This window comes from Aethalodelphis obliquidens, unplaced genomic scaffold, assembly GCF_003676395.1.
Source record: "Aethalodelphis obliquidens isolate GAN/ISIS:26980383/991018 unplaced genomic scaffold, ASM367639v1 scaffold5, whole genome shotgun sequence".
Classification (NCBI taxonomy): Eukaryota; Metazoa; Chordata; class Mammalia; order Artiodactyla; family Delphinidae; genus Aethalodelphis; species Aethalodelphis obliquidens.
This window is the reverse complement of record NW_020837949.1, coordinates 10,981,796-10,997,866: the sequence shown is the minus strand read 5'-3', so window position 1 is coordinate 10,997,866 and position 16,071 is coordinate 10,981,796. Positions and strand designations below refer to the sequence as shown.

Genomic DNA, 16,071 nt, shown 5'->3' with positions numbered 1-16,071 from the left:
TAATCCATTTTGAGTTTATTTTTGTGTATGATGTTAGGGAGTGTTATAATTTCATTCTTTTACATGTAGCTGTCCAGTTTTCCCAGCACCACTTATTGAAGAGGCTGTCTTTTCTCCACTGTATGCTTTTGCCTCCTCTATCAAAGATAAGGTGACCATATGTGCGTGGGTTTATCTCTGGGCTTTCTATCCTGTTCCATTGATGTATATTTCTGTTTTTGTGCCAGTACCATACTGTCTTGATTACTGTAGCTTTGTAGTACAGTCTGAAGTCAGGGAGCCTGATTCCTCCAGCTCCGTTTTTCTTTCTCAAGATTGCTTTGGCTATTCAGGGTCTTTCGTGTTTCCATACAAATTGTGAAATTTTTGGTTCCAGTTCTGTGAAAAATGCCATTGGCAGTTTTATAGGGGTTGCATTGAATCTGTACATTGCTTTGGGTAGTATAGTCATTTTCACAGTGTTGATTCTTCCAATCTAAGAACATGGTATCTTTAATTTCTTTCATCAGTGTTATATAATTTTCTGCATTCGGGTCTTTTCTCTCCCTCGCTAGGTTTATTCCAAGATGTTTTATTCTTTTTGTTGCAATGGTAAATGGGAGTGTTTTCCTAATTTCACTTTCAGATTTTTCATCATTACTGTATAGGAATGCAAGAGATTTCTGTGCATTAATTTTGTATCCTGCTACTTTACCAAATTCATTGAGTAGCTCAACTAGTTTTCTGGTAGCATCTTTAGGATTCTCTATGTATAGCATCATGTCATCTGCAAACAGTGACAGCTTTACTTCTTCTTTTCCAATTTGGATTCCTTTTATTTCTTTTTCTTCTCTGATTGTTGTGGCTAAAACTTCCAAAACTATGTAGAATAATAGTGGTGAGAGTGGACTACCTTGTCTTCTTCCTGATCTTAGTGGAAATGGTTTCAGTTTTTCACCATTGAGGATGATGTTGGCTGTGGGTTTTTCATATATGGCCTTTATAATGCTGAGGAAAGTTCCCTCTATGGCTACTTTCTGCAGGGTTTTTATCATAAATGGGTGTTAAATGATGTACATATCTGTAATTTACAATTGACTGAGAAGTATTTTTTCGGAATATGGCTACTTTCTGCAGGGTTTTTATCATAAATGGGTGTTAAATGATGTACATATCTGTAATTTACAATTGACTGAGAAGTATTTTTTCGGAATATCTAATAGGGCATATTTTATTAGTTCTTGTTTGTATAAAAATTGCATACATTATATATGTGTATATATGTATTTAATAACTGTATATTACTGTAATTATATTACTAAATGTATTATAGTAATGACTACCCCCACCCCAGCTCCTGGAGCTTCTGCCTGCTGAGATGTGACAGGGGTATCCTATTCCTCAGCAGCTTTCTCGACATCACTTCCCCAGTGGGGTTGAGTGATGGTCATTCATATTAGCCCAACTCTATTGTTTGAGAATAATTTGGCTGGAGTCTTAATATGCAGACATTTCTTCTGGATAAAGCTCTGACATGGCCAAAAGAACAAAACAACCGTATATTACCTTATAGATAAATGTATTGCTAGAGTAACCTCTTATATTGGAAAACAAAATTCTGGTAACAGTTATAGTAAACTCTTTTCTTTGCTGAAACAGTGTAAGAGTTTTGCAATATAGTTATATCTTACTGAGACTTTCCTAGGCTACCATCTAATATGGATAATTATTAGGCTTAGGATTTCTGTTTTGATAGAAATATCTCTCCTACCACAAACTAGGATAAAATGAGTGTCAATTACACTGACTAGAGTTGGAGGAATAGCTTAAAGTTCCCAAGCTCAGTTGCCGGACTACCCCAGTGGAGAATACCATGTACTGATCATTCACACCTTTGTTTCCTGAGCTGCTATTATTTTAATGTAAAGAAGAAATTTTCTATTGGAAATGAGAAATTTTACTTAGGGTGTTTTATAATAGAGGGGTAGACAGAAAGATAGGTAGGTGAGTAGAAAGGAAGAATGAAAGGAAACATGGAAGGGAACATGGAAAGAAAAAAGGGAGGGAGGAAGGAAGGGAAGAAAGGAAGGAAGGAAAGGGAAGGAAGAAGGAAGGAAGGAAGGAATAGATTTGACCTAGAACTTCCATGTCCTGGAATTTAGTATAAAAAAACACTAAAATATACCCCAAAAATGTATGAAATTTAGAAACTGTAGCATTATATTGCACACAACAAGGTAATACATTAAATAAAATGTTCATGTGTGACAAAATAGTGTGTGAATGTTTAGACTATGTTGCCAAGAAATATTTGATGTGGAAAATATATATGATGTTGTACTAACTGAAAGAAATAGATAATACTATTCATATAATTTTAATTATATATATGAAAAATGTACAGTGAATAATGGAAAGTGGTATATATAAATTATTAACAATGATAACCTTAAGCTATCTGTTTCATATATGTATTATTTCTTTAGCATTTTATCAAATTTCATCTTTTTCTAAGAGATTTAGAAAACTTGATGTCAAAATCTCATGTCACATAGGTAGATATGAGTTTATTCACACAGTGAACCAGATTATTGAAACTTTAAGCTCTAAGTATAAAATGTCCAAGAGTCTGTAATTTTCTGAATACAAAGAAAAACAAAAAAGGTAAAGATAAATGTATAGACTTTTGCTTCTATAAAGTTCCTGACTTTGGTGGTGATGTCCTACGACAGGTATGTGGCAATCTGCCATCGCCTCCAGTACAATGTCATCATCTTGTTAATAATAATGTTGATAATATTGAGATCATTTTAACAGTCTTGTTAATTTAGTGAAATATATTTGCTTCTCCAAAAGAAGTCAGTAAAGATGTATCAGGATTAAACAAATAAAATTAAGAATACATTATCCCCTTAACAATTTATATACTGTCCCAAATTATATATTTCCCTATTAAATGAGGATATCAAATTTTGGCAACAATCGTGATAAAAATTAATTATTTAACATCCAATAAAAGCAGATATTGCTTTGAAAATATGATTCTTTTAAAAAAAAGGAGACAATTTTTAATGAAATAACTGATTCCAATCTGAAGTAGGAAATCATAAGATGAGTAGAGGATAGTTTGTTAAGCCAGAAGGAAGAAAGTACTTAAAAATTATGGATTAATAACTTTATAATGGAAATAACTTGGAGACACCACCTTAACCAAGTAATCCACATGAACATCACCAATACTGGGCCAAATTAACATTATCTGTGTATTAACTGAAGGCATTAAGAAAGATACTTTTATTTTTCTGCCAAAAGTTTTTAATCTGGACTAAAACACGGACAATCAATGGAAAACCGCAATTGAGAGATATTATACAAAACAAGAGAAGAGCTCAGGGGCTTCTCTGGTGGCGCAGTGGTTGAGAGTCCGCCTGTCGATGCAGGGGACGTGGGTTCGTGCCCCGGTCCGGGAGGATCCCACGTGCCGCGGAGCGACTGGGCCCGTGAGCCATGGCCGCTGAGCCTGCGCGTCCGGAGCCTGTGCTCCGCAGAGGGAGAGGCCACAGCAGTGAGAGGCCCGCGTACCGCAAACAAACAAACAAAGAAACAAACAAACAAAAAAAACCACAAGAGCTCATACTCTTCACAAATATCAGAGTCAAGGCAAGAAAAGCTAACTATTTAAGATTAGAGAGTATGATAAGTGATACTGGATTTGAACTTTAGACTACATGGGCAGAAAATGCTGTATTTAGAATAGTGAATTATGTTAATGTTATGTCTCCAGATTCTGGTAATTATACTGAGAACAGATCAGTGAATTTACTTGTTATTGTGAAATAAATCAAAGGAGTTTAGGAATAAATTGTCAGTATGTGAATATGGTTTCAATATAATCTTATGTGGTCTATAGAAAATTGGTACTATGTGCATACAGAGAAAATAAATGATAAGGCAAACATGAAAAAAACAATTTGGTAAACTATATACTAGTATTATTTATAATTCCTGATACTTACATGAAAACTTGAATTGCTTCACAATAACAAGTAAGAAAGCAAAAGGTAAAGAAACTTTGGAGAAAAAAACTAAGTGAAGTAGGGACAAGTACACAAGCTTCCTCTGAATTCACTTCAGGTAGGTAACTCTGGTTTTCATTGCTATCCAGCTCTGACCTTTCTATCACACTTCAGTCCTTTTCAGACTGTCATAAGGAATGGAGGGCAACAAATACAGAATTCATGCTGGTAGGATTCCAGCTCAGTGAAGAGATGGAATTGCTCCTCTTTGGTATCTTCTCCCTGTTATATGCCTTCAACCTGCTGGCAAATGGCATGATCTTGGGACTCATTTCCCTAGACCCCAGACTGTACTCCCCCATGTACTACTTCCTTTCTCATCTGGCCATCATTGACATATCCTATGCTTCCAGCAATTTGCCCAGTTTGCTGGAAAACCTACTGAAACACAAAAATACTATCTCCTGTTTCTCATGCACTATGCAGACGCTTCTCATTTTGAGTTTGGTTCTATAGAGTGCCTGATTTTGGTGGTGATGTCCTATGACAAGTCCGTGGCAGTCTGCCACCCCCTCCAGTACACTGGCATCATGAACTGGAGATTGTGCATGGTCCTAGCCATCACTTCCTGGGCATGTAGATTTTCCCTGGCTCTAGTACAAGTAATTCTCTTACTTCTTCTGTGGGCCCCAGGAGTTGAACCACTTCTATGAAATTCGCTTTGTCCTCAAATTGGCCTGTGGTGAAACCTGGATCAACGAAATATTCCTCTTTGCTGATGGTGTGTTTATCTTAACTGTGCCCCTTTCCCTGATGCTGGTCTCCTACGTGCGCAACCTGTGGGCCATCCTGAAGATCCAGTCAAAGAAGGGCCACAAGAAAGCCTTTTCCACCTGCTCCTCCCACCTCTGTGTGGTTGGGTTCTACTTTGGCATCGCCATGATGGTTTATATGGTCGCCGACAATAGTCAATGAGAGGAGCAGCTGAAGATCCTTTTCCTGTTTTACACTGTCTTCAACCCATTGCTGAACCCCCTTGTCTACAGTTTAAGGAATGTTCAAGTGAAGGCTGCCTTCCGCAGAGTATTGCAGAAAAACCGGACAATGTGAAGCAGGGTACAACTTGGTTCGGTGGATTTTTCTCCTTAAGAGATATGATTGCTGTTGCAAAAAACTAAATTGCTGGATCATATGGTAATTCTGTTTTTAGTTTTTTAAGGAATCTCCTTACTACTCTACATAGTGGCTGTATCAGTTTACATTCCCACCAACAGTGCAAGAGGGTTCCCTCTTCTCCACACCCTCTCCAGCATTTGTTGTTTGTAGATTTTCTGATGATGCCTATTCTAACTGGTGTGAGGTGATACCTCATTGTAGTTTTGATTTGCATTTCTCTAATAATCAGTGATGTTGAGCAGCTTTTCATGTGCTTCTTGGCCATCTGTATGTCTTCTTTGGAGAAATGTCTATTTAGGTCTTCTGCCCATTTTTGGATTGGGTTGTTTGTTTTTTTAATATTGAGCTGCATGAACTGTTTATATATTTTGGAGATTAATCCTTTGTCCATTTATTCATTTGCAAATATTTTCTACCATTCTGAGGATTGTCTTTTCATCTTGTTTATAGTTTCCTTTGCTGTGCAAAAGCTTTTAAGTTTCATTAGGTCCCATTTGTTTATTTTTGTTTTTATTTCCATTACTCTAGGAGGTGGGTCAAAAAAGATCTTGTTGTGATTAATGTAAAAGAGTGTTATTCCTATGTTTTCCTCTAAGAGTTTTATAGTGTCCGGTCTTACATTTAGGTCTTTAATCCATTTTGAGTTTATTTTCCTGTATGGTGTTAGGGAGTGTTATAATTTCATTCTTTTACATGCAGCTGTCCAGTTTTCCCAGCACCACTTATTGAAGAGACTGTCTTTTCTCCATTGTATATCCTTGCCTCCTTTGTCAGAGATTAGTTGACCGTATGTGCATGATTTTATCTCTGGGCTTTCTATCCGGTTCCATTGATCTATATTTCTGTTTTTGTGCCAGAACCATATTGTCTTGATTACTGCAGCTTTGTAGTATGGTCTGAAGTCAGGGAATCTGGTTTCTCCAGCTCTGTTATTTTTTTTTCCCTCCAGATTGCTTTGGCTATGTGGGGTCTTTTGTGTCTCCATACAAATTTTAAGATTTTGTTGTCCTAGTTATGTAAAAAATCCCGTTGGTTATTTGATAGGGATTGCATTGAATCTGCAGATTGCTTTGGGTAGTATAGTTATTTTCACAGTATGGATTCTTCCAATCCAAGAACATGGTATATTTCTCCACCTGTTTGTGTCATCTTTGATTTCTTTCGTCAGTGTCTTATAGTTTTCTGAGTACAGGCCTTTTACTTCCTTAGGTAAGTTTATTCCTAGGTGTTTTATTCTTTTTGTTGCAGTGGTGAATGGGATTGTTTCCTTTATTTCTCTTTCTGATCTTTCATTGTTAGTATATAGGAATGCAAGAGATTTCTGTGCATTAATTTTGTATCCTGCAACTTTACCAAATTCATTGATTAGTAGAGTTCTGGCGGCATCTTTAGGATTCTGTATGTATGGTGTCATGTCCTCTGCAAACAGTGACAGTTTTACCTCTTCTTTTCCAGTTTGTATTCCTTTAATTTCTTTTTCTTCTCTGATTGCCGTGGCTAGGACTTCCAAAACTGTGTTGAATAACAGTGGTGAGAGTGGACATCCTTGCCTTTTTCCTCATCTTAGATGAAATGGTTTCAGTTTTTCATCATTGAGAATGATGTTGGCTGTGGATTTGTCATATATGGCCTTTATTATGTTGAGGTAGATTCCCTCCATGCTCATTTTCTGGAGAGTTTTATCAGAAATGGATGCTGAATTTTGTCAGAGGTTTTTCTGCATCTATTGAGATGATTATATAGTTTTTATTCTTCAATTTGTTAATGTGGTTAACAATCACTGATTGATTTGCAGATATTGAAAAATCCTTGTATCCCTGAGATAAATCCCACTAGATCATGGTGTATGATCTTTTTAATATATTGTGGGATTTGGTTTGCAAGTATTTTGTTGAGGACTTTTGCCTCTATGTTCATCAGCGACATTGCCTTGTAATTTTCTTTTTTTGTGGTATCTTTGTCTGGTTTTGGTATCAGCATGATGGTGGCCTTATAGAATGAGTTTAGAAGTGTTCCTTTCTCTGCAATTTTTGGAATAGTTTCAGAAGCATACTTGTTAACTCTTCTCTAAATGTTTGATAGAATTTACCTGTGAAGACAACTGGTGCTGGACTTTTGTTTGTTGTGAGTTTTTTGATCACACATTCCATTACAGTACTTGTAATTAGACTGTTCATATTTTTTATTTCTTCCTGTTCAGTCTTAGGAGATTGTACCTTTCTACGAATTTGTCCATTTCTTCCAGGTTGTCCATTTTATTGGCATACAGTTGCTTGTAGTAGTCTCTCATGGTCCACAAATTTTTCTGATGTTTTAAACTTGGACATTCAGCCTTTGGATTCATACTGAAACTACAGCACTATCCTCCTGGATCTCCAGCTTAATGACTGCAGATCTGGGGACTTCTCAGCCTTGAACAGGGAGAAATGAGACAGTGGGACAGGGCAGAGAGGTCCAACTTTGGGTTTCAGCTGTGGCTTCCCTCCACCCCTGGCTACCAAGCTGCAGAGAAGGCAGTAGCTGGTGCCCCTGCAGGCTGCCCCAATCTCTCTCTCGAGTTTCCCATTCTGACCAGATATGTTCAAGACAAAATAGGAGCAGAGACATTTGAGACAGAAATTGCTGGAGAGAAGTTCTCGAGTAGGAAAGAGGGATGGAATTTATAGTATAATTTGTAGGCTGGCCTTCTCTGGGGAAAAACTAGTAACTCCACAGGAAGGGCAGAGAAGTTGGGATAAATGCACACATTCAGCAACTCGGTCAGTGTGTTAGTTAGGATTGCACAGACTGTCATCTGATTGCTTTTTATGGTCTCAGTGACTCTCATTCAGCAGCTAAGACTGTGGGTGGAAGGATTTATGGGAAGTTTACAGAGAAAATAATTTAAAAAAAAAACCCTGAGAGAAGAGACTAGGAAATACACTATGATTTCTGGGAGCATCAAGGGCCAATCAGTGTAAATACTCATGAATTTAAGGGATCTGAGTCATCATGTTTGTTTGTTGTCCTGTGTTTCTATAGGTTCAGGAAAAGCCATCCATCATCTAAATCCAATGCTTACAACACTGTGCTTACAACAGAGAGGGGATAATGGCCTCTCCAGATATAGTATAGACATTTAGGGGGCAAATATTTTTGAAATTGGGGAAATACTTAAGGTGTAGCTTAAAGCAGGAAAGCATTCAGGCAATTGGATTCAACCTACATGAGTTTCCAAGTAATGATTAATATTTGCAATGGAAAATTTTGATAATTATTGCACATTCGCACTTTTCAGCAGACAGAGATTGTTCACTCCCTGAGAAAGATATAGTCCTTTGAGGGGCTACCTTAATAAGCTCCATGGGGGTCACATTTATTACATCATGAATCTTTCCCAAAGTAAGATATGGAGACAGGAACAATTTCAAGATCAAGTACATAACACATTCGTATCCTTGGGGATTTTACTATGGAAGATAATCAGTAACGTATGACTTATCTGTTAAATTTTTATACCAAGATCCTCGAGCACAGACATCTTTGCCATTCTTCATGAGTTCTAACTTCTCTGCATGAGCAGGTGCACACATCTATGCACACACACACACACACACACACACACACACACACACACACACACCTGTACACTATCAAAGATAACAAAGCAGGAGAGCCAAGAGGGGAAGGGGAGGTTTTGCACTGCTTTGTAGGAAAGACGTAGAATGGTGGGAATATGATTTGTAATTCGTTCCCTGGACTCCACAGGAATGTCTCTGGGGAATGGGTTGGTTTTAGTTGATCAGACTATAAAGCCTATATATATATATATATATATATATATATAGGCTATATATATAAGAACTATATATATAAGTTCCTTATCCTCCCTGTGTCCTCTCCTCTCCATCAGGGTAGAAGAGGTATCTGGGACTCATCACACACTGCACTCGCTTCAGGAAGCAGGTGCCTCAGCTCCAACCATTCCCCATCTTTGTGAGTTTTCCTGTACATTCAAGCTCATTTTGAGAAAAATACTAGAAGTAGTACCCACTCCCTCTTTGAAGAAATCATTATTTTTATACCAGTTAATGGTTTACAGAGGAGCAAGATAGAAGGCTGGCAGAAGTCATCAGGTTTAGAAAGAAGAAAAAGGCACCTTTGTGAGACCCCTTTCTTGCACTGTTCCTGGGGTCTCAGAGTAACATCTGAATCCCATGCTGTCTAAACATAGTTTTCTTATTCCTCTTAATCAGAGCCCCTCCCCAGTCACACTTATGGGAAGCAACTGGTGAAAATTGATGTCCCTGAGTCATGATATAAAACTGAACAGGGTATAAGAGCCCTCTAATTTTGTTGCCTCCTTTGAAAAATGATGAAGCTGGAGGTGGGGTGTGTAATTTGTCCTTCACTAGCTTTAATTTCTTCCTCTGCTGAGGACCATCTTCTTACACTACCTACTGGAAATATCCTCCTGCCAGAGAAGTGAGGAAAATTAGCATCCTTTTCTTTGCTGCCCATGAGGGAGGTGTTAATAAGTGGAAGGGAGAGACTTTGAGGTTAAATTTATATAAGCTTACAACAAGAAACAGAAAGAGAGTTTATTCTCTTCCGAGGTTATGAGTCATACCCAGGGAAATATGTGTAGGAATTCTGGAGGCTTCTGAGATTGGTGAGAGTTGGTAAGGATTGAGGAGAACAGGTGAAGTTTCCTGAGAGGTCATTTTAAGAGCTTTTGAAAAGGGGTGTAGGTTCAGGAGTTAGAGCAGAGGATTTGTTATCTGCGCATGTAATTCATTCTTGGCCCTGGTAGTTGATAGAGTGGACAATATATTTATTTCTCTAATTTCATAATGCACACCTATAACGTGGTGACAACATATTAATCAATTCACAAGATTAAATAAAATACCATGTATGGTGTATATACCTGAGGTTCTGAAACACAGTAAACACGAATCAACATGTGTCACTATGATAATCTCACTGCTTTGCATCCCAATCTCATTCTTCAGTAGATGAAAATATGCATCTACTTGAGGGGATGTAGTCCCCTTAGAAGTGGCAACACAGGCTCTAGTCACCTGTTTATCGGATATTAGGGAGATACAGATCTTAATAAACCACCAGGGGGTAAGAAGTTTGAATTAGCAAAGCTATTGTATGGCCAAGTGTTATGTCCTCTACATTGTGATATTTGCCTCAGGTTATGGCCTTTGAGATGTTTGAAAAAATATTTCCATTCTATGATAACGTATCTGCTCCTGACTTTTCCCAGAATATTTCCTGCACAATCAAACACAAGTGATCTTTGTTTTCCTCCAGGGAGAATGTTCATCAAAACTTTTTTCCCTCAGGAAAGATGTTTATAGGTGTCATGACTAATGGGGCCTCCTTGGAACATCTAAGTTCTCAAGAGAGTTATGAGAATTGTTTGTATTGAACCAATTATAAAATACAACCTTTGGCAGAGGCAAACTATTACATTTAGAATGAATAAACAATAAGGTCCTACTGTGTAACACAGGGAACTATATCCAATCTCCTAGGATAAACCATAATGGAAAATACTGTTTTAAAAAAAGAAGGTATATATGTGTATAATTGAGTCACTTTGCTGTACAGCAGAGACTGGCACAACACTGTAAATCAACTATGCTTCACTTTTTTAAAAAAAGAAAAAGAAAAAACCCCGAACTTTGCTCCCAAAAGTGGAGAGAATACAGCTTTATTATTCTCCATCATCATCAGAAAGTGAAGCAAATATTTTCAACTCTGGAATTTCTCACTATGGAGACTACTATAAAGAGGAATAGTCTACTTTCTGTGGGATGGTCTGTAGGTTAAGGTTGAATCTTAAGGTAAGAGCCAGAACTAACACCATCATATGTAGCGTTAGTAGTAGTAGTTTTAATTAATAGAACTCCCTCTTGAGCCTCCCTCCCACCCTCCCTCTCCCACCCCTCTAGGTCGTGGCAAAGCAGCAAGCCAATCTCCCTGTGCTATGCTGCTGCTTCCCACTGGCTAAGAATAGTCTTACTTTTGATGTCAGTTACATAAGGAAAAATTCTTAGATTAGATCCTAAAATTGAGAGGAAAATCACTACATTGGATAGAGTTTTAAAATAGTTTTATGTATGAGCAATGGTAAATGTTTCATAACAAACTTTCCAAAGGGGGAGGAGGGAGCCTTACAATTTCAAGCAATCAGTGTGACATCACTATGCAGAGTGGGAAAGGCAAAAGAACCATCAGTGCTAGTCAGCCAGCAAAAAACAGTTCCGTCAAATGTTGGAGCTACAGAGGTCATCAGATGTCCCAGTAATTCCCCATATTTACTAGCTCTCTTTAAAATTAGAATGACTACATGTGACTGTTTCTGGCCTAAAAAGTGAGCAAAAGTAACATCAGTCATTTCCAAGCTAAAGGTGTTAGGAGCAGACATGCGTCTTCATCTGTTTCCCGACTGTGATCCATTATGTTTCACAGGGCGCAGCTGCAAGATCACAGCGGGCTGCCTTGCCCACATCTGAAGTTGTTTGAGTGTAAAATACCTATTGCTATACAAGACATTGACGACTCAAGGAGTATCTGTTGTGTTGTGGCAGCTGGGTATCGTGTAGGAGGATTAAAATGCAGTGTATATGAAGGAGTTGCCGTTTGGAAAACTTCAAAAACCTAGAAAGTAAGATATGAAAACGGGATGTGTCTGATGTATGTCAACCCTTTGGGATTTGAGGACAGTTAAGGCTCAAGGCAGAGGGTAGAATGAGACAAGGTCTCAAGGTTGGTGATTATGGGAGGATCAAGGTCTGCATATTGTTGGTCAGATTGTCCCCTGTGGGATCCTGCAGAAGCAGACACCACGATGGAGTTCGGCATGCAGGATATTTATTAGGGAGTAACATTGGAGAATGAAGGGGAGGCAGGAAACCTGCAATGTCAGTGCAACAGAGGCTCATTCAACCCCACAGCCAACTGTGAAACACATTTTTCCCACGTTGGCCCAGACGGTGGGGCCATTAAATCCCCACCACCATCAGCCGTGGGTTGTGGGCAGTACCAGAAGCACGTGCACAGTCTGTGATGGGATGAGGCCTCTCTGCAGTCTAGGTAGCCCTGAGGGAGCTGATTGCTGGAGGCCACCTACTGGCCCCCGGGGCAAAGCAGTCCTCTCTTGAAGTCACGGCTCTCCTTCTCCACCACCCAGGTTGAATTCAAGTTCAAGGAGTCTCTATTTTTCTTTTTTTGTTGTTGTTTTCTTATTTACCACTTATCAAGTAATTGTAAGAAAACCCCCAAAGTAGCAGGTTACTCCCCGTTTGAGCCAGAGGTTTAAAGAGAACGCCTCTTAGGAGTCAGCATGATAGAAATGCCCTTCAGGTAGGGCAACTGCCAGGGAAGGATGAATCAAGCTTTACAAACTGCTGTCATTTCCCACTGAGGGTTTCTTGCCCAGGTGAAGCTTTAGATTATCTAACTGCTTGGCTTGCTTTTACTTCTTTCTTAACAAGCAACTAAAGCATCCTTTGCCTCACCAGTTCCATTCCTAGGAATATATGCTAAGCTTTTAAGTTAAAGGATAGATAGATAGATAGATAGGTAGATAGGTAGATAGATAGACATACATACATACACATTTTGTATATATACACACATATATCGCACACATACACACATGCATGTACATTTTTTGCCCCATAACACATCATGGCGAATAAAATGGACATAGTCCAAAACTTAATTGTCAAAAAATGAGATTCACTAAGTTACATTGTATGTATGAATGAAAAAAAAGCTGCTTCACTGTTAAATGAATGTCATAGAAGATTTTTCACATGAGAAAGTGTTCATAAATGTTATTGCCAAAGGAAAAACAAAGGATAGGTATAATATTTGTCTCTTATCACTTTAAAATTTTTAATATATAGCCGGTAGATATATATGTATTACAAAGACTAGATATTCACATATCAAAATAATTCAAATGCTTACCTTTACATCATAGATTTCTTAGTCATTTATATGACATTTTATTTTTCTGTTTCTAGAAAGTAGAAAATGGAATATAGTATCATCAGATATGACATGGATCTTATTTTCACTATGACTCAGTCTTTTGAAACTGTGACCTAAAATCGTGAGGAGTCAGCAAATTTTTCATACAGAAAGAAAAATAAGTAAAGGTACTAAGTGAATAACTAAAATAAAATTCTAGAATTGTAAGATTTTTTTTTTTTCGGTACGCGGGCCTCTCACTGTTGTGGCCTCTCCCGTTGCGGAGCACAGGCTCCAGACGCCCAGGCTCAGGGGCCATGGCTCACAGACCCAGCCGCTCCACGGCATGTGGGATCTTCCCGGACTGGGGCACGAACCCGCATCCCCTGCATCGGCAGGCGGACTCTCAACCACTGCGCCACCAGGGAAGCCCTAGAATTGTAAGATTTTTCAAGCTAAAAATAAATCATCAGTTCATGTAAATATTGTTAAAGTACTGAAATAATTAGTTTCTTTATAAGGAAACAGAAAAGCTGAAGTAGAGGATCAAGAATAAAATTACTGACTCTATTACCCCACAATATTATTTTTACACTATGGTAAATACTTTGTCCTTCCTTTATAAATGTGGTTCTGAAATATTTGCTACATTAAGACTGAAAATAATTGAAACAGAACAGAGATTAGTATGTGTTTCCTCTGAATTCTTTTGAATTAAATAACTTCAAGTTTTATTAATTCTTCAGACTAATCTTTCTGTCATCCTTCTGTCCTTGGCAGACTATCTTTAGATGTGACGTGGGTCACATCTTGGTAGGATTTCCACTCGGTGCAGAGATGGCAGTGATCCTCTTCTGAATGTTCTATTTTCTGCCTTCAGCCTGCTGGGGAATGGCGTGATCTCTGGACTCATCTGTCTGCATCCCAGACTGCACAGCCTAGTGTAATTCTTCCTCTCTTACCTGTCATCATTGACATGTCCTATGCTTCCAACAGTGTCCCTGAGATGTTGGTAAACTTAGCAGATCTGAATAGAACCCTCTCCTTTGTTCCACGCATAATGCAGACATTTTTGTATTTGACTTTTGCTCACATCGAGTGCCTGACGTTCGTGGTGATGTTCTATGATAGGTTTGCGGCGCTGTGTCGTCCCCTCCAGTACACTGTCATCATGAACTGGAGAGTGTCCACGGTCCTGGCCATCACTTCCTGGACATGTGGATTGATCCTGGCTCTGGTACATGCAGTTCTCCTTCTAAGGTTGTCCTTCTGTGAGTCCTAGGAAGTGGACCATGTCTTCTATGAAATCCTACCTGTCCTCACACTGGCCTGTGCTGACCCATGGATCAGTGAAGCTGTCATCTTTGCTGCCTGTGTATTTGTCTTGGGTCCCTTTGCTTGGTGCTGGTCTCTTATTCCAGCAGCCTCTGGACCATCCTGAGGATCCAGTCAGGAGAGGGCTGAAGAAAAGCCTTCTTTCTTCACCTGCTCCTCCCACCATGGTGTGGTTGGGCTTTTCTTTGGCACTGACATGGCACTGATATGGTCCCCGTACTCTAGTCAAAGAGGAAATAAGAGAAAAAGCTGTTATTGTTTCACAGTGTCTTCAGTCCAATGCTGGACCCCCTCATCTACAGTCTCAGGAATGCTAAGGTGAAAGGTGCTCCATGGAGGGAACAGCAGAAGAGGTCCATGTGAGGGGTGGATAGAACTTTTGGCTAAGTAGAGCCTTCTTCCTTTGGAATGTGGTCGGAGGGTGACTTCAAGGTCAGAAAAATTACCTAACAGCAAAATTTGATAAGAGAATCTGAATTGTCCAAGACACTACCTGAAAATAGGAAGAATTTTGATGTGCAGGTTTCATCTCTGGTGTTAAGCATTTTTGTCCAGAGATGAGACATCTGGATTATCAATATGCTTAAAGCCATAAAAATCTAAAGAGCACAGTTTTTTCAAGAAATGGATTAATAGCTTATTTCTTAATTCTTGTTGTTTAATTATTGAAACAATGTCATTACACTAAGTAACCAATTCAATCATAAGCATTCACATCGCCTGGTAACAAGTGTTAGTTTTCAGGGAAATGAACACCCAGAAGGAAAATTCCTGGCTGCAGAATGTTGCTCAATACATACAATCATTGCAGAACTAAATGTCTCTACAATACCAGTTATGAGTCAAGTGAAGACAGGACTGGGATTCACTGTTGGATAGCGAATAATTTCCAAGTCGTCTGACAAGAGTTGAAAAATACTTAGTATTGACCAAAAAAAGATAACACTGTCTCATAACCCATTACAGAAATGTTTCCATCCCTCCTTTACTTCTGCTTTGATTTTTACCTCTCACCTACATTCTCTGTCTCCCATTTATGTTTTACAACATGCATAATTAAATGCAGATTTATTTTCTAATTACCTCACTTTCCAACTATTTTTATATCTCTTAACAAGGTTTCCTCTGAAGCTTCTGCCTTTTTATTTTCAAGACTAGCAGAGTATTTTCAGGCAATAATATTTCACTTTATTATGTCTCTCAACCATTAAAAAAATAAAAAGTTAAATAGTAAACAAATATATAGTGGAATATAGTAACATATTAGAGACTTGACTTCTTAATGGGCAAAGATAAACCACACTAATGATTATGCATGGAGTGGGACTTCCAGAAAATGTCATGCAAAATGACCATTACTTCTAAAACAAACTTTCCACTCCTGGATGAGATTTTCCCTCATGAAACCAAATTATTAAAACCCCTTTTTTTCAGTAATCTTGTAACTACTATATTTTAATTAAAATTTTAAGTGCAGGGAAAAGATTTTCTAGATTCACATTAAAAATAAATTAGTATGTGTCTTGACTATACCAAAATAGCTGGTATTAGATTTACCCTCCCACCATATACAGCTATACAATCTCAA

General features: G+C 38.3%; 1 protein-coding gene and 1 pseudogene across 1 annotated transcript; both read left to right on the top strand.

Annotated features, from left to right (window-relative positions):
- The first annotated feature begins 4,310 nt into the window (after window positions 1-4,310).
- On the top strand, window positions 4,311-5,105 carry LOC113617797 (olfactory receptor 2A2-like). Its single transcript, XM_027101290.1, is given in 3 exon segments — window positions 4,311-4,485; window positions 4,488-4,671; window positions 4,673-5,105. Coding segments are annotated over 3 exon segments (792 nt in total).
- A 7,408-nt stretch (window positions 5,106-12,513) lies between these two features.
- Window positions 12,514-14,846, top strand: LOC113618526 (olfactory receptor 2A2-like; annotated as a pseudogene).
- The last annotated feature ends 1,225 nt before the right edge of the window (window positions 14,847-16,071 follow it).